General features: G+C 55.0%; 1 protein-coding gene across 1 annotated transcript in view; it reads left to right on the top strand.

The window, feature by feature from the left end:
* Positions 1-24,258, top strand: part of MINDY4 (MINDY lysine 48 deubiquitinase 4) — a 113,645-nt gene that overhangs the window by 72,330 nt on the left and 17,057 nt on the right. The window contains exons 10-15 of the mRNA XM_047762902.1: positions 131-232; positions 1,850-1,913; positions 3,047-3,112; positions 8,635-8,702; positions 20,713-20,776; positions 23,811-23,972. Coding sequence (XP_047618858.1) covers positions 131-232; positions 1,850-1,913; positions 3,047-3,112; positions 8,635-8,702; positions 20,713-20,776; positions 23,811-23,972 — 526 coding nt within the window. The remainder of the gene's footprint in view (positions 1-130; positions 233-1,849; positions 1,914-3,046; positions 3,113-8,634; positions 8,703-20,712; positions 20,777-23,810; positions 23,973-24,258) is intronic.

The raw sequence follows: 24,258 nt of genomic DNA, 5'->3' as shown, positions 1-24,258 counted from the left end.
TCTGCGAGAGTCTCTGGGCTACAGGGCCCCTCGGGGTGGCAGAAGAAAGGACAGGCCATCTGCCACCGGGCTGTGCCATCTCTGACTTATATCCTTGCGAGTATAAACACATTTCCTTTTTTGTCCTCAGGCAGCTGCAGCCTTCAAACGCTCACAGGACCCACTGCTTGGCCCTGGCCATCGCAGACATTGTGTGGCGGGCCGGGGGCCACGAGAGAGCCGTGGTCACACTGTAAGTGCTTCCCAGGGCTGTGCTGCTACCACTCAGCCTCAGACAGGCACAGCTGCAGGCAAGCTGGCCTGTGCTTTCCTGTCCTCGGGCAAGTCTCTTCCCCCACAGGCTGTCTGGGCCTAAGGACTGTGTCTGTGTCCCGTCCAACTCCTGCTCTGTGCCGGGAGAAGCCCAGAGAGTCGGCCTGATGTGCTGGACAGCCCTGCCCTGGGAGAAGATCAGCCCTCACACAGCCCCCGTGGGGAGGGGGTCAGACCTGGGGACTCCCTCTCTGGGGAGCACTGAGCCTAACCCGCCTGAGAAAACCCCTGGCCCAGGGGCAGCCTGCTCTCTCTATTTGTCTGAGCCAGAGGCCTCGGAAAACAGCCCCTCAGTCGACCGGTCTTCCCCTGCGCCAGTCCCCAAAGCATGCTCAAGTTTGCTCTGTCACTTGGATCCCCGTTCTGCTGAGGAGGAGACTCAGGGACGTGAGAGGTCACTGGCGGAACCGGCACAGTCTTTTCCCTGCTGCCTCTGTCCCACTGCTGGAGGATGTCATCCTTGTCATTTCCGTGGACGGTCTCCGGTTCTTCAGCCTGACGCTGCAGAGCGGAAGCACCACCTCATCCCGGCTAAGCTTTAGCAAAAGGGTGCCCTTTGGGACCAAGGACCACACCCTGGTGGGGCACAGTGGTCAGTAGAGCACAGTGCTTAAGAGACTGCAGAGGCTGATCCCAGTGCTGTTAGTTATTGCCTGCTTGCCCTTGAGCAATTGGCTCAGCCTCTCTGCCTAACCTGTCTACTCATCTGGGAAGCGAGGGCGATGATGGTGATTACTTACTGGGCTGATTGTGAGAATTAAATGAGTCAATATAAATGGAGTATATAATAAATGAAAATAATATTATCAGTCAGTTTAAATCATTGACCACATAAAAAAGTGGTAAATAATAAGATGAAGCACTTAGGATAGGTCTGGCACATACCAAATGTCATGTCAGTGTTAGGTATTATCATTGTCCCTGTTCTTGTCTGGTGCTTGTCCTTGGTACCCATGTTCCAGGTAACTTTTGATCCCTGGTCTTTAGAATCCAAGGACCTGCATGGCAGCCCTGAGAGCAGATGGGGCAACATTCAGTCTCTCCTCACTTTACAGATTAGGAAATAGAAGCCCAGAGAGGGGCAGTGGCTGATCCAAGGCTGCATAGCAGGCCCCAAACCCGAATGCCTCGTTTTTGTCCAGGCCTTCCTGGGCTGCAAACAAATGTCCTCCAAGAGGCCGGAGGCCAGACTTCCTCAAGTCCCCAAGAACGAAGGGCAAGTCAGCATTCCTCAGTCCGGAAATAGGTTCGGCAGTGGATGAGAGGCCAATGTGCTGCTGCCAGGACTTGAATTTGGTTCCTGAGCTCTCCGCTGACTGTCGTTCCATTCCATGGCCCCCACTGTACCCTGTTGGTGAACTCTGCAGACCAGCCTAGCGGGGAGCTCAGAGCAGGACCACGAGAAGCGCTTTGCTCTCTCCTCTCCCCTGGGCCACCTTTGCGTTTGTCCTCTTTGAGCTGCCGTGTGGTTTCACCCTGGCTTCAGGGCATGTCTCCTCTCCACGCAGAGACTCATGCATCTCCCTTTCCTTTTTAGGGCTTCGGGAACACAGCAGTTCAGTCCAGCGGGGAAATACAAAGCAGATGGAATCTTAGAAACAGTACGGCTTTCTGGAAAATTAGCACGCAACCTTTGGCTTTGTTTGGGGACAGTCTCCTTTCATATAAGTAAATCCTTCCTCAGCTGGGATGGCCCAGCCCTGCCTGTGGCCCGGGCCATCAGAATCCTCCACCTGGGGTTGGGGTGGGGCAGAGGTGGGCGGCTTTGGGATGGGCTCTGGCCAGATCTGGCTTTATGGCTGAAAGGCTGATGAGCACCCTGTCACGTCAAGGTTGTGCAGAGCCTGAAGTCCCCCAACGCACAGCATTCTGCACCTGATGCCTTTTGGCTAAACGCCAGCCTTTCCTGTGTCCCTCTTTATATGTCACAGCATCCTCTCTGGGATTGGGAGCGGGTAGCGGGGGTGGGAAGAAGAGAGAGAGGAAGTTAGACAACAGAGGAGTTTTGATGGACAGAGCACCAGCCATAAATCAGACCCAAGTAAGACAAAGGTTGGGAAAGAAAGGAGAGACATGAAAATGCAGAAACAGTGCCATTTCCCGCAAATCAACCTCCTCTTCACTGAGGATTTGGTTGTACTTTGTTTCCTTTGACCTTGCTTTGGGCATGTGTGGCCCGGGGATCCTAATTAAGTGTCTCACTTTGTTGGATGTTTTCTGTAAAAGTGTTTTTTTCTAATCAGCCTGAGAAAGCACAGGAGGCTTATGACCACTGCTTCCCATGGGACTCAGGACACTGCCGGCTGGGCTTAGAACTGGCCTGGCGATGGCTGTCTGGATGGGTGACCCACCCCCTGCCCCAGGGGTTTCTCTGATATCCGTGCCTAGCCCTCATGGTGCAGCCCTGCCATGCGTGATGCCAGCTCCTGGGTTTTGGTCCCATGATGAACAAATCCTGGGGTCTCTAAAGCAGACCCAGTATTGCTGCAGGGCAGCAGACCCAGTATTGCTGCAGGGCAGCAGCCCCAGAGACCTCGGCTGGGCCCTGCAGTCTCTAGGTCGTGCCTCTCCACCCTGGCTCCCGAGGTCACTCTCTCTGACTGCGGGGCGTTCCTCAGTAGGGTCACAGAAGCTAATCCAGCAGAGGGCCCTGAAGTCGGGGCCACAGAAGCTAATCCAGCAGAGGGCATACATGGGGCTCGGGCAGTTCACTGTGTGTGTTTGTGTTTCTCAGCTCATACTCCACAGTTTGACCTGCTATGAGGAGCTGGTGACTTTTCTTCAGCAGAGCATCCATCAGGTATGAACAGTGGTCTAGTTTGTGGCATCTGCATTGCTAAGCCTCTGCTTTCTTTGTGGAAGAGATGCTGGTGAGCTGGGTTTGTTCCTCATTCTTCCTCACCCTGGGGCGGGGAGTGATGTTGTCTGCAGAAGAATGGGCTTGGGGCAGAGGATCCAGTCTCTGCCACTGTGTCCTTGAGGGCTGGTCACGGCTACAGGTAAGAGAGCCACCGCAGCGGGAGTTGCAGGAGCAGAGCAGGGGTGGAGCACGGTCAGAATAAGGGGAGCAGCTATCAGACTGTGGTTAGGAGAGCAAGCAGCTACCTCTGGAGGTAAAAGACCCTCCCAGAACCAGCTGGGGAGGCGACTAGGAACCGGATCCCTGGGCTCCGGTTGGGCTGGGTGGGAGGTCTGAGCACCGAAGGAGACCCTGCTGGTAGAGGACCTTGGGTGGTGTCCTGCAAGGCGGGGCAGGGCCAGGCAGGGCGGGAGCCGCGCACCGCTCCTGGCGGAGAGAGTGGGTGCCTGGCCAGGGCCTGTGAGCTGGCGGGCCAAGGAAATGCAGAGTTTGGCTGTAGCATCGCTGCCTTTGTGGAGGAGGGTAGCGAACACTCCAGCTGTGAGGGACATGGTGACTGGAGCCGACAGCCCGGGTTTGCGTGGCTCGGTGACTTGGGTCCCTTACTGGACCCTCTGCCTTGGTTTCCTCCTGTGTAATGCGTGGATGGTGATAACAGTGCCCGCCTCGGAGCACCTTCCTGCTCCATGTTCCTGGTGATCGTTAGCTTCCCTTGCAGGTGGATCACCTAAGGCAACCTCGAGACAGGTTAGCTGTAGGTGTGTAGAGGCAGGAGGGAAGCGGGCCAGAGAGGAAGCAGCCTGTGGTAAGGCTAGGAGATGGCTCCCCGACCGTGAGGCCACAAAGTTCTGACGCCTGTATGTCAGGGCTGAAGGAAAGAGACGGCGAGAGGCCGCCCTCTTCTGGTGCTCAGGCCCGTCTCTGGGCTTCCTCTCGGCCTTCCCTTCAGCCATCTGGGCTGTGGGCCTGACTCTTTCAGGCTCCAGAGAAGAGCATGTGCTGGTGAGCTGGCGGGAGACCTTGCTGGATGTGGGACCAGGCCAAACACTCCTGCTGTCGTATCACTGTCTCAGGCACAGCTCCTAGAGGATGCTGAGGGTCCCGATACATCCTAGGGAGTGTCCTGGCCCCGACAGCATGGATGCTTGCCCCTTGGGTGGGAAAATGGGGCCTGCACGGAGACCACAGGGAAGCAAGTGTTCAGTCCCTGAGGCCTTGGGTCACCTGAAATCCACTATCCCAGAGCTGATGCCCTGGGCCCGACTCCACCCAAGAGAGGCCCAGAGCCCCCAGATCAGGATGCTGCCTTTCTGTGCCTGCCTGTCCCGGAGGTGTGTGGGAGAGGTTCTGATGTAGGAGGGGTCCTGGCTTTCTCTGGTTCTTCATGGACCATCTGCAGATGCAGCGTGCTCACCACCAGCCCAGGGCCATGGAGGCTCTGGAGCAGGGCCCCGGGACCTCCTCTGGCCTATTCCTTGGTCACGTGTGGCCTCGTCTGGAAAATGGAATATAGGGCAGTTAGTAGGTTACTTCCATCTCTTTACCCTCCTTCTGTGGTTCTTAAAGAAGAAACTTAAAGGCATATGAAAGAATGTCTTCCAAATTAAGTGCCAGGCAATTTGTATAAGCATTCAGGAGACATATTATTGCACATACCCAGAGCGGTATGAGAATATAGCAATGTATCTGAGAGATGAGCAAATCCTAGCAGCATCAGTGTGCATTTAGGGAGGCCAGGACCAAGGGCACCTGTGTTCACTGTCAGGCGTAGCAGAACTGGAGCACAGGGCCCCGTGGGGCTTTGGTGGGGCAGAGAAGGGGCCCTGGGGGGATTGCTCGCTTGACCCAAGGATCTGAAGCCACATCATTGCCCCTGATGGCCCTGGGGTGGCCCTTTGACACCAAGATCATCTACATTATTGTCTGGAAGATGGGGTCTCCCTCCTCCCTTAGCCTGTACCCTTGGGTTTCGATGAAGCCCAAGCAAGACCGTGAGTGTGAAAGAGCTTCTGAGAGTGGGACCCTCACTAGGCCTGGGAGCTGTCTTCTTTCTGCCAAGCCTCTGGGCTCAGAGCAGTCCCCCCTCCCCTCCTGACTTTGAGCCCTGGGTGTGAGCGGTCAGTATCTGGCCCTCCTTGGTCTGGAAGGCAGTGTTTCCCCCCTGCAGTTGAATTTATGTTTTTGCTGGAAGCTGTTGCGCTACATCAGCACTCCCCTCACCAAATTCATTTTTCATGGCCGAGGCCTAAGAGGGGTTCCTGGTGCCAGGCCTGGAAATGAACGCCAAACCATCTCTGCCCAGAATAAACAGCCTCCTTGCTGTGTTTTCATTACTGTTCACCCTCCTGGTGAGATGTGTGGCCGCCGCCCCCTGCGAGCTGGGGGATGCTCATGTCCCGGCCTCCCGCTGGGGTTCGTGGTGGCCTCGGGTCTCTCCAGGGCCAGAGTAGCGCAGGTGACCGCCCCTTCCTCCCAAATGGTACCAGACATTTTTCTAGACCCTGCTGGTAGGTTCCGTCCCTCTTGCCTGCCTGGGCTCTCCTTTCAATGCAGGCACTTTGCCCTGTGGCCGTCCATGTCTTGGCAGCAGGTATTTGATGAGATAATTTTAACAAATATTTTTAAAAACAAAATGGAATATTGGTACCATTCAGTCTGGTTCCAGCAGGCGCCAGATGCCAAAGGGGGTCATGTCCCCACCCTCTGCAGCCTCACCTAACCCGTCCACAGGGAAGGGCATGTCCATGGCCCTGGGCGAGGTCCCCTTGGAGGTGTCCCCAGGCCTGAGAGTAATAATAGTTCTCCACAGAGAGTTAGGCTTCCAACGGCATCTGTGTTCCTTACTTCCTTGCAGTCCTGCAAATAGGAAGGCACTGCAGGCTCGGCAGAGGGAGAGCAGACCCAGGAAGTGCCGTGGCCTCCCCAAGACAATGCCTGAGTCCGTGGCAGAAGTAGGGAGGCAGTTCTCCAGGGAAGACAGACTGGGAGCGCTTTGTCACTCCCTAAGGCCACAGGCAAGGCTGTAGTAGAGCTGTGACAAGGGCCCTGGGGGCCCAAGTCTTCCCAGGCCTCTTTCCCCGGGTGCAGGGACCTGAGCATTACTCTTTGTTATTGTCACAGCACTTCCAAAGATGTGGTCTCATAGAATGGGCATCATAAGCCAAGGAGATACGAGAGGGGGGGTATTGACCACCTTTGTTCCACAAAGGGGGACACTGAGTACGGCAGAAGTGGAGTGACTGGCCTGAGATCACAGAATTAAGAGGAGATTGATTTGAGATTGTTGTTGATTCATTCATTCTATTTCTGCTTCCAAAAAAAGATTTAAAATTATTTATAAGAAAGCGATGCCCTCAGGGCTTTTCTGTGCTCCAGCTTTAGTAAACCTGCCCTCTGGGCCTTTGCCTGTGCTTGTCCTCTTGCCTGGAACAGCGTTCTCTTCTCTTCTGAATCCTCCTTGTCCCTCGGGTTTCTGTCTAGACATCACTTCTTCCAGAAGGCCTTCCATGACACTCTTTCCTTCCCTGAGGCCTGAATCTGTATTGAAGGCCCTTCCCGTGTGTGTTTCCATCAGTGCAGAGCCCCTTCCTCACTGTTTTCAAGCTGCTAATTATTCTGTCTTTCCTGAGTTCCTTCTTGTGAGGGCAGACCTGGGCCTACCTTGTTTACAAGTTACCGCTTTAGCAGGAGTTATCCTCTTGGCACAAAAGTTCGTGCAGTGATTTTCTTTGAATGACTGACTAATTGAATTACTGGGTGAAAATAAAATAGTATTTATTTAATAATATTTAAAATAAGTATTGAACATAGTGATTCAATATTTTTATAGCTTATACTCCATTTAAAGTTATTATGAAATAATGGTTATATTTCTCTGTACTGCACAACATATCCTTATTGCTTATTTTATATGTAGTAGTTTCTATCTCTTAATCCCTACCCCCATCTTGCTCCTCCCCCTTCCTGCTCCCCTTTGGTAACCACTAGCTTTTTCTTTCTATCGGTGAGTCTGTTTCTGTTTTGTTCATTTATCTATTAGATTCTACGTATAGGTGATAATATAGTTTGTCCTTCCATGAAAAAGACCTTTTGAGGGAAAAAAAAAGGCAATTTTATTAGAAGTTTGAGCTAAAATAGTTTGTGTAGTTGAACACCATATTTGTCTCTGAGCTTCCTGGCAGCCAAGGCAAAATGGAAATATGATAAGTTATATAATTCTCATTGTTCCAAGAAAGTAAGCTTCTTTTCTGATTTTAAGTTCAAAAAGAAGCTGATGACCCATAAGGAGCACAGACTGTTGTAACAGACCACATCTTCAACAGCAGTTCACAGGAGTGGTATCGTCCCTGTAGTGGGATGAGTTAGGCCTTCATATTCCTTTGCAGACGGCATTCCTCCAGGAAGCAGAAATGATGTGGTCCACCCCAGTGGACAGTAGCCTGCTGGGTTCACTGGACAGGAGGGCAGTGAGGACCCAGCATTGTACTAACAGCTAACACAGGTGTCAGGCCCTGTTTTAATACTTTACAAGGACGATCTCACGTAATCTTCACAACAGCCTCATGAGGATGTGTCCTGTTTTGACTATCCTTGTTTTATACAGAGAAGTTAAGAAATGCCCCTGTGGTCACATAGCAGTGGCAGAGCCAGGATGTACACCCAGACAGCCAGGCTCCAGGTTCTGGGCTCCAAACCAGGATTGGAACAAGGGGAAGATGAGTGAAGTGCTCCCCAAATTCAGAGGGCTCCCCAAAACCTCAGTAATCAGCATAAGTAATATTTTAGTGAATATTTTTTAAATATTAAAATTAATCTAAAAAAAAATCCATGATCAACAACAACAACAAAAAAATTGGAAAAGATGGGATCTGCCCTTGCACTTGCAATGCTCACCTCCCTGGCACCTCCCTACCCACTGTCCTCCAGCCTGGTCTCTGCCGCTCTTGGTCCAGGGCAGCTGTTAGCATCCCCTGGCAGCAAGGGGTTTAGGATCAAATGGAGCCTCCTGGCTATGTATACATGTACCCACTGGGCTGCTTGCAAGTTACGTGACCTCGGGCTAGTCAGTTTCTGAGCCCCAGTTTCCTTATATGGCAGAGGGCAGTAATAACAGTAGTTAACAGGCCTGGGATAGTTTTAAAATGTGAGATGAGTGTAAGACACTTGCACGGTGGTGGAGGCTGCCCCGGCCACTGCTGTCCAGGAGTGTCCAGGACTCAGAGGCCCTGGGGTGCTCCTTGCTGTGAGCTGCATCTGCTCCATTGTCACTCAGCCTGGTGCATCCCCCATCCCTTAGGGGTCTGGTTAGTGAGACTTGCATGGGCCTGTGGTGGGGCCACCTGGCAACTTCTGGGACTGGGCTAGAAGCAGTTGGAGGTCAGTCTGCCCCCTGGGGTGTGGTCCCCCGGGAAGTGAGAGGAGGGAAATACCTGATGGGCACTTACTCCTTTCTCTCCCCCCAGTTTGAAGCAGGCCCCTATGGATGTGTCCTGCTTACCCTGTCGGCCATCCTGTCCAGGTCCACAGAACTGTGAGTATCTTCCTCACTCAATTCCAGGAGCTGGGCTTGTCTGTCTGGTTCCCTGTTGCCTCCCCAGAGCCTAGGGCAGAGCTTGGCCCACAGTGGGTGCTTTGTGAGCGTGGTGAAAAGGATGAATGAAGCAGTGGGCTGTAGGGGACTAGGGGGCGGTCAGCCGGTGGGAGAGAAAGGGCAGTTACATTCTGCACACCCGTGCTTAGTACCACCTTCTCCCCATGGGTGCTGGGGAGTGTGGGGACTCAGACCTGAGAGACCCCCACAGAAAGCTTACAGTCCCACCAGGGTCGCGGTGGACTTAAGCACACACCTGGACGCCCCGAGACACTTAGGGGTGGACAATTGAGCCTGAGAACTGGGAGGTGCCTGAGGGTACTGCGAATTCAAGGCAGGGAGATTTGCTTTAGGCCAAGGCCATCCCAAAGGCTTCAAGGTTCAGCCCTGAGAAGATGAGTGGCTGGGTACACCGGGGCCTTGGAGGCTGGAGGAGCAGGGAGTCTGGGTCCCCAATTGGGACCCTTTGCATTCTCATCCAGTGCAGCCTCCCAGCTGCCTGAGAGCTGGAGTCTCATCATCATCCTTGTTCCCTAGGAGTTGCCTAGGCCTCTTTTCCATATTTGTCAGCTGGGATTATGTCACCAGGGAGGGTAGCAGATTAATAGCACATTAATGGGTTTGTAAAGTGCAGTATGTTGCCCCATCCACTTCCAAGAGGCCCCAGCAGGCGTGGAGACCTGAGGGAATGCATTTTTACTTTGAGGGGATGCTTGGAATTGGGGGGGGGGCATGGGATTTGGGAACAGTTCTGAGCCGGCGGGCCCTGGGAAATTGGGGAGGTGGAAACAGTAGCCATGGGGTGCCCAGGCTGGGGAGGCACCGGCAGGAGATGCTTGCTCTCCGAACCTAGGCCTGGGAGGGCCCTGCCCGTGGCCCCGTGGCCCCTGCTGCAGGTGGGAGGAGGGCAGGGCTTCTGTCGCCTCGTGTTGCTGGCCTGCCTGCTGCTCGCAGCTCCTGACCTTATTAAATGCGTGTGTGCACTTTCTAATGGCATTTTTCTTCTAATCCTGCCATAATGATACGGTGCATTCCTGGCCGGGCTCACTGCATGGAGACCGTAAGCCGCACCGCCTTCTCCCCAGGCCTGGGTTTGCTAGTCCCTGGGCTGATGGGTGTGTGGGTGAGACCCTGAGCTCACTGAGGGGAAGCTGGGCTCTCAGAAGGGCCAAGGCCTTTTGCAGTCCTCTCAGCCTGTGTTCCCATCTCTACAGGGGTCCCCTGGCTCTTGGGGGTATGCGCAGCATCTCTGCTCTAGGTGCCCAGGAGGCTGCTGCAGGTGCTGCTCCACAGCCTAGGGGATGGGCACCCTGTTCCCGCACATGCTCCTTAGGGAGCTGCTCTGGCAGCCCTGTCTGTCTGAGGGCGTTTGGGACCCCACGTCTAGGCTATGCTTCACCTTGTCCAGAGCTGGAGCACCAGGGCTGCTTTCTGCCGCCTCCTCACCCCATCCAGCCAAGCCAGGCAGGGGTCAGTCCCTGCCTAGGTCATGGCACCTGTGGGGCATCTGTGTGTGGGAAGCTACCCCAATGGACCTGCACAGCCTCATGCCTATGAACCTGAAGTCACAGCCCTGCCATGCCCCTCCCCCTCCATCACACCCACACACACACACCCACACACAGACATAAAGAAACACAGTCTCGGAGTTCCCATCGTGGCGCAGTGGTTAACAAATCCAACTAGGAACCATTAGGTTGCAGGTTCGATCCCTGCCCTTGCTCAGTGGGTTAACGATCTGGCGTTGCCCTGAGCTGTGGTGTAGGTTGCAGACTCGGCTCGGATCCCGCGTTGCTGTGGCTCTGGCGTAGGCTGGCGGCTACAGCTCCGATTCAACCCTTAGTCTGGGAACCTCCATATGCCGCGAAAGCGGCCCAAGAAATGGCAAAGAGACAAAAAAAAAAAAAAAAAAAAGAAAGAAAAAAGAAACACAGTCTCAGAGGCATACACAGACATACACAATGACGCAGGAGCCCCTCCTTCCCCTTGTCCCAGGACAGGAGAGAAAGAGTTTGTAAAAACAGTCTTTCACTTGCTCAGGGCCCCTGAGGACCTTCACTGGGTCCCGGAGGCCAGTGGTTCTGAAGCCTCCCAGGACAGCCATGGCCAGCCTGGCCCCCGCCTCCCAGAAGGACCAGCATAGAGACCTGCTCTGGTGCTGGACTCGGCAGCATGTTGGTGCGTTTGTCTCACTTCTCCCTTCTAAGAAGGCGGCATAGAGAACATTCTCATGGGCAGTAAGAGCGAGAGCAACCAACATCTGGGAAGCTTCCTATGTGCCAGGTCCTTTGCTGTGTCATGTTGCACGGGACACGTTTGATCCCCACAGCGGCCCTGTTAGGTGACACTATTGTGATGATGATGATGATGATGATGATTGTCTTTTTGTCTTTTCCAGGGCTGCTCCCGCGGCATATGGAGGTTCCCGGGCTAGGGGTCGAATCGGAGCGGTAGCCGCCGGCCTACGCCACAGCCACAGCAACGCGGGATCCGAGGCGCGTCTTCAGCCTATACCAGGGCTCATGGCAACACTGCATCCTTAACCCACTGAGCAAGGCCAGGGATTGAACCCTCAACCTCATGGTTCCTAGTCAGATTCGTTAACCTCTGAGCCACGAAGGGAACTCTGACACTATTGTGATTATTGTCACCATCTCTGTCTTTCAATGAGGAATCGGGGCTCTGAGAGGTGAGTGACTTGCCCCGAAGTCACATAGCTCAACCCAAGCAGCCTGGTCCAGATGGGCCTCTTTGGGTTTGCTCTTTAAGAACCTGAACTTGGGAGTAAAACAGACTTGTTCTGGCCTCACTCTGTACTCCTCTGAGCCCAAGTTTCTTCTGTAAAATGGGGATGAGAATTCCTGCCTCACAAGGTTAAGTGCAGAAATACATGTTGCATGCCTGGCAGGTCCGGGTGGGCAGCACGCCTTGGACAGTGGCCGCGGCTAGTCCCCTCCTCTCCCAGCTGTGCTCAGGAGCCTCTCAGGTCCCGTCCTGTCCTTCATGCCCCAGTCTTGGCTTGGTGAGACAAGGCCACAGGGATGTCCTGCAGTGGATGATGAGTCCTCCCTGGTCCCCGGAGACACTTCTTTGGAGAAGCCCCCATTCTGCAAACACAGCTTAAAAACCATAGGACCGGGTGATCCCCAAGGGCCTTCCTGCTCTGGGGTTCAGCTTTAGCTTTGCTGAACCCTCTGATACCACTTAGGGTGATCGGGAGCTACCCGGGCAACTGAAAGCATGACCTAGTAGCCTGTAAGAGCAGAGTCTCTCAAATCACAGACTGTTCTGCCAGGAGTAGAGTCAGGGGGCTGGAAATCACACCCAGTTCCTCGCAAACGCAGCACGAGTATGTGTGCCTTCGTGGTGGCGTGTGTGTGGGTGGGAGATGGGGGGGCCGTGAGGCTGACTGTGAGATGATGTGGGTGTCGGTGGTTGTGTCTGAGATTGTGTGAAGGGCGACTTGATTGTGTGTGTGGGGGAGTGAATGTGACTGAGCTTGTGCCATCTCTCCCTCCTAGCAGGGGCTGTGGGACCCATTCCTGAGGCCCAGGGGCAGCTGTCGCACAGAGTCAGGGCCTCCTGTCCACTGGCCATCCCCAGACCTTGGGGGAGCCAAGGCGAGGGTGCCATGGGCAGCCAGAGGCCAGCCTGGCCACTTCACTCTCAGAGGCTGAAAGAACAGTAGCAAGGCTGGCCTTTGAATTTTGTTTACCCTGGGCTGAATGCAAAGCCTTGAGAAGGTTTTATTATTTTCTGCTTGATTTCAAGCCATCTATTTTCTTTCCTAAGATCTCAGATTGCTTACAGTAAATCCCATACAGGCTTTCATGTTCTCCTAGCTCTCCTGCTTTCCAAACCGCATGGCCCAGAACTTTCCACAGGGTGTTCTCTTCTCACCAGCCCCAAGGATGCTCAGCGCCTTGGGGTCAAGGCCAGCTCTGAGCCAGGGCTGCACAGCGCAGTGCAGGGGTGTGCCAGCCCCTCGGGGAGTCAGCAGTGAGCTGGAACGTGGCACAGGGGAGGGCTCAGGCAATGCCCCTGGGTGATTTAGGCAGGGTGGTGAGGCAGGGGACAACTTGTGAAGAGAACCTTTTCATTCAGGAGACCCTTGGCATTCACTTTGGCTGCCCAAGGGCAATCTTAAAAGTCTAAAATAGGCAGTACTTTGTCCCTTGCTGAAGTACTTTTTGAACAGCACAAGCCAAGCCCTGAAGGCATGGGGCCTCCCCCATACCATACAAAGCATGGTGGCTCTGAGCTGTCTGTAACTGTCTCCAGTAGAGTGAAAACAGCAACAGCACAGTGAAATGGCCTTGAAATTACAGCCAACCATGACTGTTGGTCATGCAAAGGCAAGTGGCAGAAAGGCAGTTCTTAGCCAGCATAAGCAGAAAACAAGGCTGTTAATTGATACATATCAAAAGTCCAGGGATTTAGGAGTGGCTGGATCCAGGATCCCAGGGAGGGTCTTTGGACTTGGTGTCCACAGTTCTGTCTCTTCACTCCTCTTTTCTCTGTCTCCTCTGTGTTCTTGGGGGAGCCTCCTGCATAGTGGCCTCTTGTGAACCTTCTCCGCGCCCCCTGCCCCCACACTCCTCAGCCTGTGGGGAGCCACGCCCTCATTCCTGATGCCTTGTGGTGGCCAGGCCTGGGCCACACCCATCTGGGGATGTGTGACCACACCTCCCGAAGGTGGTTAGAACCCCCAGGGGTCTACCATGCTGGCCGGGGGCGGGGGTGCGCAGTGGGCAGGAATGGCTGTGCAGTCAGGAACTGGAGGTGGGAGATGCATCAAGGAGCTGGGAGCAGGTGTAAGCTTGGGGTGGGTCAGATCTGGGCCTGATGGAGGAGGCCCCACGATCCACTCTCAGAAGTGGAGAGCAGCAGTGGCGAAGCTTCTGGTCCACCTCAGGGACGCTGGGCAGGCCCGTGGATGACCAAGTAAGGATTTGAACAGGGGCCTGCCCTGGTTGAGAAACCCAGGTTCTTGGTTGGCCCCAGACTGCTGTCCTGGTGGGAGGGGGAAGATAGGATACGTGTCAGAGTTCTCCTCCAACCTCCTGTGGCGCCACCTAAATTCTTCCAGCCCAGGATGGGAAGGGCACACAGAACTGCCCAGACCTGGTGCCTGGCTCGACACAGACAACTGTGTGCAGCCCTCAACAGAGCCTTGGCCTTTCTCCCCTGGGTCTTCCACGTGGGACATGAGACAGCCACATGGTTAGTGGCCCTCCCGCCTGACATGCCAAGCGCTTTGACTAGCTAGGAAGCAGGAGAGGAGCTTTCTCAATGAACTCCAAGTCATCTGGATTCAAATTCTAGTAGAGGTGGTGCTGGTGAGGGACTGCTTTCTGCAGACGGGTCTGAAGAGGCCAAGGTGGCGGGTGGGAGGCAGACCCAAAGGGCTTGCTGATGATGCCTTTGTCATCAGACATAGCACACGCTCCACCCAGACCCCACTTCCGTCCACTGACCTTCCTTCCTCTCCTGGGCTCCTTTTCTGGGAGGCCCCAGCTCCCGTGTCCCCCAGCTCCTGTGCAGTGACCAGAGCTCCGTCCTGTAGCTCTCTGGCTGGCTTCTTCACCCCAAGGAAGGCAGGTGCTGGAGGCGGAGGGGAGAGGAGGGGCCCTGGGCCTCTGCAGGTGCACAGCAAATGTGCCCTAAATTGTGCAAGCCTGCCCACACCCAGCCCTGTGGACCAACTGGCCTCCAGAAGCTGGATCCCAGGTGGCATTTGAAGGCAGGTAAAAGCAAGTGTCCCATGAATGCAGCTGAGGCTGGCCCGGAACATCCTACCCTGCACTCTGGAGGCTGGCAACAACCCAAGGGGCAGGCCCACAGGCCCGGGTCCATTGTCGCATTTTACAGATGTGGGAACCAGGGCTCTGAGAATTAAGGGCAGGTGGGCGGCACAGCTGACACCATCATCCAAGTTTCCTGTGCCCGCCTCGCCTTTCCTGGGCTGGGGGAGGAATGACAGACAGACTGTGTCTGCCCACCTAGGCGGGGAAGTGGGGTACAAGATCCCGGGGAGGCCCAGACCAAACTGCTGCTTGTCCACCTCATTTCAGCCAGCACGGTCTGGTCCCAGGCTGCTGAGATGGCGAGTCATGACTAGTGAGTGCCAGTGCAGCATGGCTGAGGGCGGCAGGTCTGCCCACGGACACTGAGCCTGAGGGCTGGATGCGAAGAAGGGCAGCCAAGCCCAGACCATGACCCTCAGTGCCTCCGGCACCCCGCCCACTCTCCCAAGGGCTCTCCTCCACGCTCCACAAAGGGCTCGCTTGGGTGCGCAGGTAAAGAGGACAGGCCTCAGGATGAAGGAGAGGCCATGAACCTTTTGGAAGAATCTTCTGTTCCGGGCCAGCCTCAGCTTTTGGTGGGAAGCTTATTTCTGCCTGTCTCTGAACATGGCCTGGGATCCAGCTCCCGGAGCCCGTTCCACAGGGCTGGGTGTGGGCAGGCTCTCACAATTTAGGGCCCATTTGCTGTGCACCTGCAGGGTTAGGGTCCAGTCCCGGGCACCAGGCAGCCAGCTGGGCACAATGTGACCCTGGACCTCAAAGTCCTTGCTGCCTGGGCAGGTGGTGGGTAGGGCAAGGCCAGCCCCTGAAAAGCGGTGGGTGGATGTTCTTAGGAAGAAGCTACCCCCGAAGTGAAGGGCACTCCCTCCTGGAGTGAGGGAGGTATCTCTCTACGGAGGAGGCGGCTTTCAGCAGGGCCCCGTGGGATGTGTGGGGAGAGTTGGGGCAGAGAGCAAGAACAAAGTAGGCGAGGGCCCGCCAAGGGGTTGGCAGGGAATCATTGCACAAGGTGTGGTTGGGAAGGAAGGTGCTGGCACGTGGGAGGGGACTAGGGGTGGGGAGGTAGAAGGCAGCACGGGCGGGGCTTGAGCACCTACTTTCTCTTCCTTCCCCTAGGCAGGGCCTCCTCTCTCCAGCCACACTCCTTTCCCTGCTTCCTGGGTCCCTGCCTTGTCACATCCTCTTCAGGGCTCCTTCCTGCAGAATGGAAATAACAGCCATTCCCTCCAACCTGGGGAGCTGCCTGTGGCTCGCAAGCCCTTTTTATGGCCTCAGCCCTTATCGCAGCAACTCTTTGAGTGGTTATTGTTATCTCCATCAAGAGATGGCACACCCAAGGCCCAGAGATAGAAGCAATTTGCCAAAGGTCACACAGCACAGGTGGCAGAGGGGGCCTGACACCCAGGTGTTCGGACTCATTGTCCATTCCTGACAGCCTGCCTGAGAAAACAGTCAATATCCGCTTTCTCCAAACCCTTTTCAGATATTCATGGCCTCAGTCAGTCACTGGGAGCCTCCATTTATCTGGGTTCTTGGCTGTGATACCAAGAGTTGAGGTTGCAGGAATCATGACCTCTCAGTCATTGTTTTTTTTTTTCAGTTGTTGTTATTTTTGCTATTATCGTAGGAAAAAGGAAGTGACATTTACCAAATGTCAGATGCTTTATATAGCACATCTCTTTCAGTTCTCACAGCAGTTTATAATATTGCTATCCATTTTGCATGCGGGGAAACTGAGGCTTAGAGAGGGGAGCAACTGGTAAGCAGTAACAGCTGGATTTGAATCCAGGGCTCCCCGAATCCAGAGCCCGGGTTCTCCTAGCTGTTCCACAGCTGTCCTTTTCACTCTTGATGTTGTCCTCGAGAGTCAACAGAAGTCCCGCCAAACAATGGCTGATTGTCTCTGGAGGCTGCTGAGGTGGTGTGGATGCTGTCTCTGGGGAGGGGTCTCTGGGGAGGCACAGGCAGGAGCTGGCCCAACAGGATGTGCTGGTGTCCCGAGCCTGGCACCCATGGGTCAGGGGGAGGGGAGGTGGCTGGTCAGGTTAATTTTTTTTAGGCACGATCTCTTAAATAGAGAACCAGGCACATTTATTCGCATCCCAGAGGGTCCCCAGAGACCGCTCGTTCCAGGCCTCTGGTTTTGTAAATGAAGATACGGGCTGAGAGTGAGGTAGCAACTCACCCGAGGTCACTCAGCAAATCCAAGACCCAGTTGGCCACTGACCCCGCCTCCAGTGGACATTGATTTTAGGTGAATGGCTTTGACAGTAGACTGGAGTTGTATTTTTAGGCCACTTGGACATGTTTTCCTTCTTATTCAGAAACTTCTGTGTAAAATGCCCAGATTGACATGTTCAGTCGCGCATTGGGGAGGGTTTAGAGTTAAGGGACAAGCTGTGACCCAGCGCAGAATGGTGAGGACCAGGAGTAAGGCTTTAGGACTCCTGGACCTCCATGGAGCTGGTCAGCTGGGTTGACCATGACGTGTTTCAGACCACACTGGACAATGTGATGTTGGCGCCAGGGACACAGCTCTGGCCCACTCTGAAGCAAGTCCCTTCTCTTTTCTGGCTTCCATTTCCCCATCATTAGAACAGAGGTGGTGGCTCTTGCCTGCTGGCCTTGTGAGGCTCTAGGGAGGACTCTACCCCAAAATGTCATTGTTAGCTCCTTGGTGGCAGAACCTCTGCCCCCTGCCCCCCACCCCCAAGCCCCGTGACAAAGGGCAGGCTGGACAGAGGAACTTGAGGTCTAGGAATGGCTTTGGGCCTGAATGTGAGTTGTCCCCTGTCACTAGCCTTGGGCCAGCTGTGTCCTTTCTCTAGGTATCCATTCTCCCACCTGCAAAATGCTGGGCCCTAAGGGCTCTGCCCACCCTAACATCCTCTTTGTTCTGTTTCTCCATGAGGTGTGGTGTCTCTAGGACCTCCTGATGGGGCAGAGCTAGGAGAAGCAGCCCTTGATGACACCTTGGGCACAGGCCCCCCTCCTCTGTCTGTGGGTGGGCTGGACACCTCAGGATTGGACCATGACCACAGACCATTGGTCCAGGTTCAGGCCCTGAGCTTCCAGGATGCTGTGGAGGCTGGTGGCAGGGGAGCCGGGGCCAAGCCCCTCCTCCTAAGTTTCCACGCCCAAAGCAAGTCCTTTCAGGCTCCGCCCACTCTGGGCTTCTTGCAGTCTAAAATCCAGGCAACCTCCAGTTCCCTGAAGGGGTCCCCAGTGCAGGACAGCCTCGGGGGCAGGCTTCATCAGGCTCGGGCCCCTCCTGTCTCCTCTCTCCCAGCTTGGTGCCTGAGTCCTCAGGCTGGGCAGAATTCTCCTGGGACCCAATGTTTTCTTGCTCCCAGGAGGACCGTGGAGGGAGCAACGTGCCCCTAAGACTGGGATGGTGATCAGTCCTGGGGAGGGCTTGTCACAGCTTGTAGCTCAGAAGCCCAGAAAGCAGGAACCTCAGGGCTCGGGTGGCCCCTCCACTGATTCAGGCCCTGCTCCCAGGACCCTGCGTGACCCTGGAGACCTAAGGGCTTCCCATAGGGGCCTCGGGGGCTGAGGAGAGGAAGAAGGGTGGGCCCAGCCTCTGCACTGCCTCCAGCTGAGCAGTGTGCCTTTATGTCGCATGCGCTGGGCCTCTGCGTATAGAGTTCATTTGAAGAAAGATGTTGAGGGCCCCTTGTTTAGTTTGCCAGGGCTGCCATGCCAAAGTACCACAGCCTGGGTGGCTCAAACAACAGAAATGCATTCTTCCCAGTTCTGGGGGCTGGAAGGCCAAGATGGAGGTCTTGCAAGGTTGGCGTCCCCTGAGGCCTCTCCCCTTGGCCTGCAGGTGGCTGTCCCCCACCCCATGTCCTCACATGGACTTTGCTCTGCCCGTACACCTCCCTGCTCTCCCTCTGTGTGTCCCAATTTCCTCTTAAGTCTTAAAAGGATGCCAGTCACATTGAAGGAGAACCCACCACCCCTTTTAAGCCTTTCGTTTGAGGGGACACAGTTGGGTCCATAACACCCTCGTGTTGTACACGCCCCTCGTATTACACGAAGGGAGACCGCGGCCCTGAGAGGAGGGATTTGGGGCCCCCGCCACGGGGCTAGAACTCGGGCCTGATGATGGCCTGGCTGTGCGAGCTGCCTCCTCTCGGGGCAGAGCAGAAGCCTCTGTGTCTTTGCTCCAGGACTCCTCACACTCAGCTCTCCAGGGAATTCCCCTCGAGGGAGGCCTGGGCATCTAGATTTGCCAAAGTTGTAAATCTCTTAAGCCATAAGCCACTCCTTGGCATCTCCCGAATGCCCTAATATGAAATACAGATGTTCCTCCCTTTTAAGATCTGAGCCTACTTCTGAATTTCCCATCGTGTTTGCACCTAAGGATGCAATTACCATTTCCTCCTATTGTCCTTTCTGCCTGTCCCTCTGCTCTCAGCTGACGCAGGCGCTCAGACCCTCTGGCTGAACACGAGGCGGTGCGATTACGAAGATCAGACTGCTTCTGAAAGCTTCAGGGTGGCTTGGGGCCAGTGATGCTTATCGGTCCACCCAGGGCTCCTCTGAGGTTATTTTCTTCCCTTTGGAAGATGCCTGTGTGTGTTGGGTATGCCGCGGGGAGCATTTCCATCAATTCTTCTGCTCCAGCCAGCGCCAGTCAAGCGCTGCCCTCAATCGTTTCTCCCCCGTCCCCCGATCCGCTCCTTCCCAGACCTGCTGGGCTGCTTCTGGTGGGCCAGCCTCCAGGGTCCTTTCCAAGGATCCTTGGCCTCCGTGGTCTCGGCTGGGCGCTGTGGTGCCAACCCTGTCTGTCTCCTCACGTGGACCACCAACCGTCCCCGTTGGGCCATGGTTAATACAAACCGCAGGGAAGAGTTTCTCCAGGGAATCATGGAGCTTGAGTTTCTAAGCTCGTTGGAGACCAGGATGCATGTTTTTAAGGTTTTCGGACTAATGGCAGATCTTAGATTTAAAGCATAAAATTGGGACCAGGTTTCTCTTCTATTCCACTAAAAGAGAAAAATAAACATCACAATTGCTTGGCTCTTCCTACCTCTGGGCTGCCCCTTGGCATGCTCTTTGAGGTGGGGATGCAGGGGGCAGGGCAGGCCATGGCCTGTGAAGGGTGGGCGACAGTGGGGGGAGCCGCTCTCTGGCCTCAGATCACCCTCCTGGCAGTATCTCTGAACTTCTTTCCACGTCTATAAAATCTAGTAATTCCTACTTCACTGGGGGCAGGAGGGTTGATGTGGTCTGTAGATGGGCCTCGTTTCCTGCTTCCCCGGCCCCACAGCTCTGTTCAACAATAACTCTTGTTCTCCTGAGAGATTTACTTTGGGGTAAAAGTGAAAATGTCCTAATGGTGGGCTTTCTGGATGGCAGGAGGGTTTTGAGATTTTGGGGGTCTTGCCTCCTAGTGCTGCCCTCGCATGTGACAGGGCCATTGCTGACATGACATGACATTCTGAATTGTTTTGGCCCCCAGTAGCATACAACCCTAGAAATCTTGGCAAATAGACTTTTCACCTTATGCCTTTCGGGGACCCCTTTCTGAGGGTGGAACCACAGAGGTGACCAGGGTTGGGGGGAACGGAGGCCTCTGAGACCAGCAGCCAGATCCCTCACTAGCTCTCCCACCCACGAGCCAAGCACCCTGGGAAAGTCAATTCTTTAGGTTTTGATCTTCTCTTAGGTTTTAGGGAATAATGGGTGGATGCAGCCTGGTATGGGGTCAATGCCCAGGGGGTGGCAACTATTGTTTTAGGACACAAGGAGACATAAGACACCATTCCTCCCACTTAACAGACTTTTGCAGACAAGGGCCAGAAATGGTGAGGGCTGTGGCAGTCCCCACCATTAGTAAGCGACAGTTGGGTGTGAATGCAGGACATGGAGTCCCAACCCAGGGCGCTTTCTGCTGTGGCGTGCTTCCATTACTGTTCTCTGGTGTCAGAAAGGCCCTGTGAAGCCAGAGTGGAGGCCGTTGCCCAGAGCCGTGAGCCCCAGGGAGAGCACAGAACATAGAGGCTCAGGTTCCCGCCAGACCCAGAATTCCGGGCCTCAGCCTGGAACCCAAGGGGAGCAGCTGGCCAGAAAGGTGTGCCCAGCAGCCTCGGTCAGGCAGGAACATGCTAACACCGCTTCTTCTTGTTCTCCAGGGTCCGCCAGGACTTTGATGTCCCCACCAGCCACCTGATTGGATCACATGGATATTGCACGCAGGTCAGGGCCACAGTGGGGGCCCCATGCAGCCAGGCGCGTCTTTCCCTTCCTCTTTCTTTCTGTCTTTGCTCCTGCCAGCACTCCCCAAGCAGCGCTCATGTTCCACCTCTGCTGGGCTTCCCCGTTATGAAGACCTAGAAAGGGAATGAGGTTAGCTTCTGTTTCTGGAGTTTGCTTACCCCGTCTGTGAGCATGGAGCTGTAGGAGGTGCAAGAGGCGCAGACCCAGTTGCTGCCCTGCTCAGAGCCCAGTCACAGGCTAGGAGCCCTGAGTCCAGTTGGGGAGACGATGGCCCTGGCACCCTGTGTTTGCACAGGACGTTGTCTTTACATCAATCCTCCCCTCTGCATCTTCACAAAGGGGCCCTTAAGGGGCTTCAGGGAGGGCAGGAAGGACCCTTAGCACAATTGCTTGTCATCCATCCTCCCAGGCACCTGGTGATACAAAGAAAAGGATCCATTTAAGATCCTATCAGTGAGCAAAAGACTGGGAGCCAAATGCTACACCTGGCTGCTGGCTGAGCCTTTCTCTGTGTGGCAGGGCCTCCCCAAGTGGCCACCAGGCCACAGTTAAATCTGACCCTCAGGGCATCCAAAATCAACATGTGTAGCACAGACAGGCTGGGCCCAGTGGAGGATCCAGTTATCCTGGGAGTCCTGGCTTAATGGTGCCAGCCCTGAACACATACCTGGGCCCCAGGCAGGGACCAGCTCAAGGCCTGTGGTTTCTCCAAGGCACCCAAGGAGATCTGAGCTTGGCTGCTGCTCATCTCCCTAGAGAAAGGTATTAGGGTGAGCCTGGGGTGGTCCAGCTCCCACTCTGGATGTCTTTCCTCCCTGTGGGAGCTTCCCCATTGGCAGGCAGAGAGCAGCTTGGCCCAGGCCCAGGCCCTGTGGGGTGGGGGCAGGGCGTGAGGGGTGCAGTTAAGCAGGATACAGAGGATGCAGACCAGAGCCTGGGGCTGGATTCTGAGCTGTGGTGGCTGTTTCACGTGCAGAATGAGCTGGAGCGATTTTCTTCCCATCCCTGAACTCCCATTTCCTCATTTGTAGGATGAGGCATTTGGACTAGACCAGTGCTTCTTAAACTTTGAGGTGCACAGGGTCCCCCAGAGTCTTACTGACTAGCAGGCTCAGATTCAGTGGGTCCAGACTGGGGCCTGAGGTTTTAAATTTCTCAAAGGCTCCTGCGAAGGATGACGCTGCTGGTCCACAGACCACACTTTGAGTAGCAAGGAACTAGATGACCACTAAGCCTTGTCACCATGTGATTTTGAGTCTAGGGGCAGGGACTGGCCTGTCACCCCTCTCCCCCATTTTGAGAAGGCTTCTTGCTCTGAGGAAGGTTTCGAGACACACCCCAGATCGGGAGCAGGACCTTTTTTCCCCTCTTGAAAACCAGTTGGGAATCCCGGAACGTGTCTGAAGAAGGTCATGCCTTTCCTAGGCAGCCAGTGCCCCTAAGGTGCAGTATCTCAGAGCAGACATTTCCTCCAGATTCTTTCTCGTTTCCTCTGCAAGAACACAATGAGTCCCCCTTGGTATCTCCCTCCAATGGGGGCTCCCCTGTGGCCATCAGAGGGGCCTCTTTTACTGCCACTGGGGCAGGGATCCTGGTGCTGACGGAGGGATTTATGAACCTGAGCATCTCTCTAACAATTCAGGGGAAAACACTTCTGTGAACTCTGCCCTCCAGAGTTTATGCTGGGCAAGGGCTGATATGGCTGTTCCCACGTACTGTGGGGCAGAGGCCTGCCTGCTGACCTCACACGTATAGCCAGGAGGTGGGTTACGAGAAGGTCCCGCCCCAGCACTAAGGCCAGGCTTGCCTGCATCCTTCCTAAGCGGCACAGCAGATGCTTAGTGGTTGCCCTTCATCCTGAATCCTTGGCAGGCTAGGTGGTGCCCTGAGGGTAACAGGTACAGGGAGATGGAAGGGACACCCGAGAGGAAGCTGGAAAGTGAGGCGGAAGCCCAGCTCTGTCACTAACTCACTGGGTGCCCTGCCCAAATCCTTTGCCATCTGTGAGCCTGTTTCCCATTCCTGATAGCAGGGGGGACCCCGGGCTGCTCTGCTTGAGGAAGGGCCCTGGCAGCCACCCCCACCCACCAAAGCAGGAGGTACTGGCTGAGGGCATCGCCTGTCACTGCCTCCTGGTTCTGGGGTCAGCAGGCTTGCTGGTCTGAAGGGTGTGTGGCAGGAATCACGAGGCCACTAAATGCCTGAAGCCACGTAGCCAACAGGAGCAGAGACAGAGTGGAACCCAGGCTGGGGCCTCCCTGGCTCCACTTCTCTGCCTCTGCCATCCATTCCTCTTCCTCTCCGCATGAAGACTCCGCCCTCACCAGTGAAATCGAATGGGCCCTGGAGTTGTGTTATTAGTGTCGCCCCATTGTCAGCTTCCTGGTGTTGACACTGTGCTCTGGTTTATGCAAGATGTTATCACTGGGGGAACCTGGGGGAACGGTACACAGGAACTCTCTGTACTATTTTTACAACTTCTTTTAACTCTAAAATTATTTCAAAATAAAAAAGCTCATTAAAAAATGCCATCCTTCAAGACCCACCCAGTGTCACTTCTCTGCAAAGCAGCTCCAACTCTGTCATGTGGTCGGGTGTCCATCTGGACCATGAGTGCTCTATGCGCACAGTTTAATAGCTCCAGTCACATCCTACATTGTACTTCAGCTGTTCAGGCCCCCACCTGATCCCCCTCTAGACCCGGACGCCAAGGTCAGGAACCACTCTTTCCCTCCAGCTGGACCCCCCTCCCACCCCTACCCCCCCACCCCCCACAGGATCCTGGGCAGTGCTGATGCTCAGTGAATGCCTGTGGAGTAAAGACTGATGAGGTCCCAGGGTTGCTTCGATGCACAGAGTTGGCGCCGTCCCTGAGGGCGCTGGAGACACTGAAGTCACAGGCCCCTTTGGCTTCGGTCTGTCATCCTCCTTGCTTTCTTCCTTCCTTCTCCACCTGTTTTCTCTTGTTCCCCATCTCCCCTTGACAGGCCTTTCCCCTTTCTTTCATCAACAGGAACTTGTCAATCTGCTCCTGACGGGGAAAGCCGTGTCCAATGTTTTCAATGATGTGGTCGAGCTGGACTCTGGCGACGGGAACATCACGCTCCTCAAAGGCATCGCCACGCGCAGCGACATTGGCTTCCTGTCTCTCTTTGAACATTATAACGTGTGCCAGGTACCCAGCGCCTGGGCTGCCAGAGCCCCCGGGAACCCGGCTCCTGGGACCAGCAGGAGGGAGAGGAAGGAAAGTGCAGCTCCAGTTCCCAGAGCCAGGGCCAGTCTCAATCACAGAGGGTTTGGGAAAAGCGCAGCCTCACCGCCGTGCAGCAGAGGATGTAATTCACACCCAGGGCCAGCTGATTCCATGAAAGGGACGTTTACGGATTTACAGTGTGATTGTGCATCAGAGAGGCTGCAGTTGTCGTGTGTGTGTGTGTGTGTGTGTGTGTGTGTGTGTGTGT

The sequence above is a fragment of the Phacochoerus africanus genome, chromosome 16, assembly GCF_016906955.1.
Source record: "Phacochoerus africanus isolate WHEZ1 chromosome 16, ROS_Pafr_v1, whole genome shotgun sequence".
Taxonomy (NCBI): Eukaryota; Metazoa; Chordata; class Mammalia; order Artiodactyla; family Suidae; genus Phacochoerus; species Phacochoerus africanus.
This window is presented reverse-complemented; position numbering and strand designations above follow the sequence as displayed.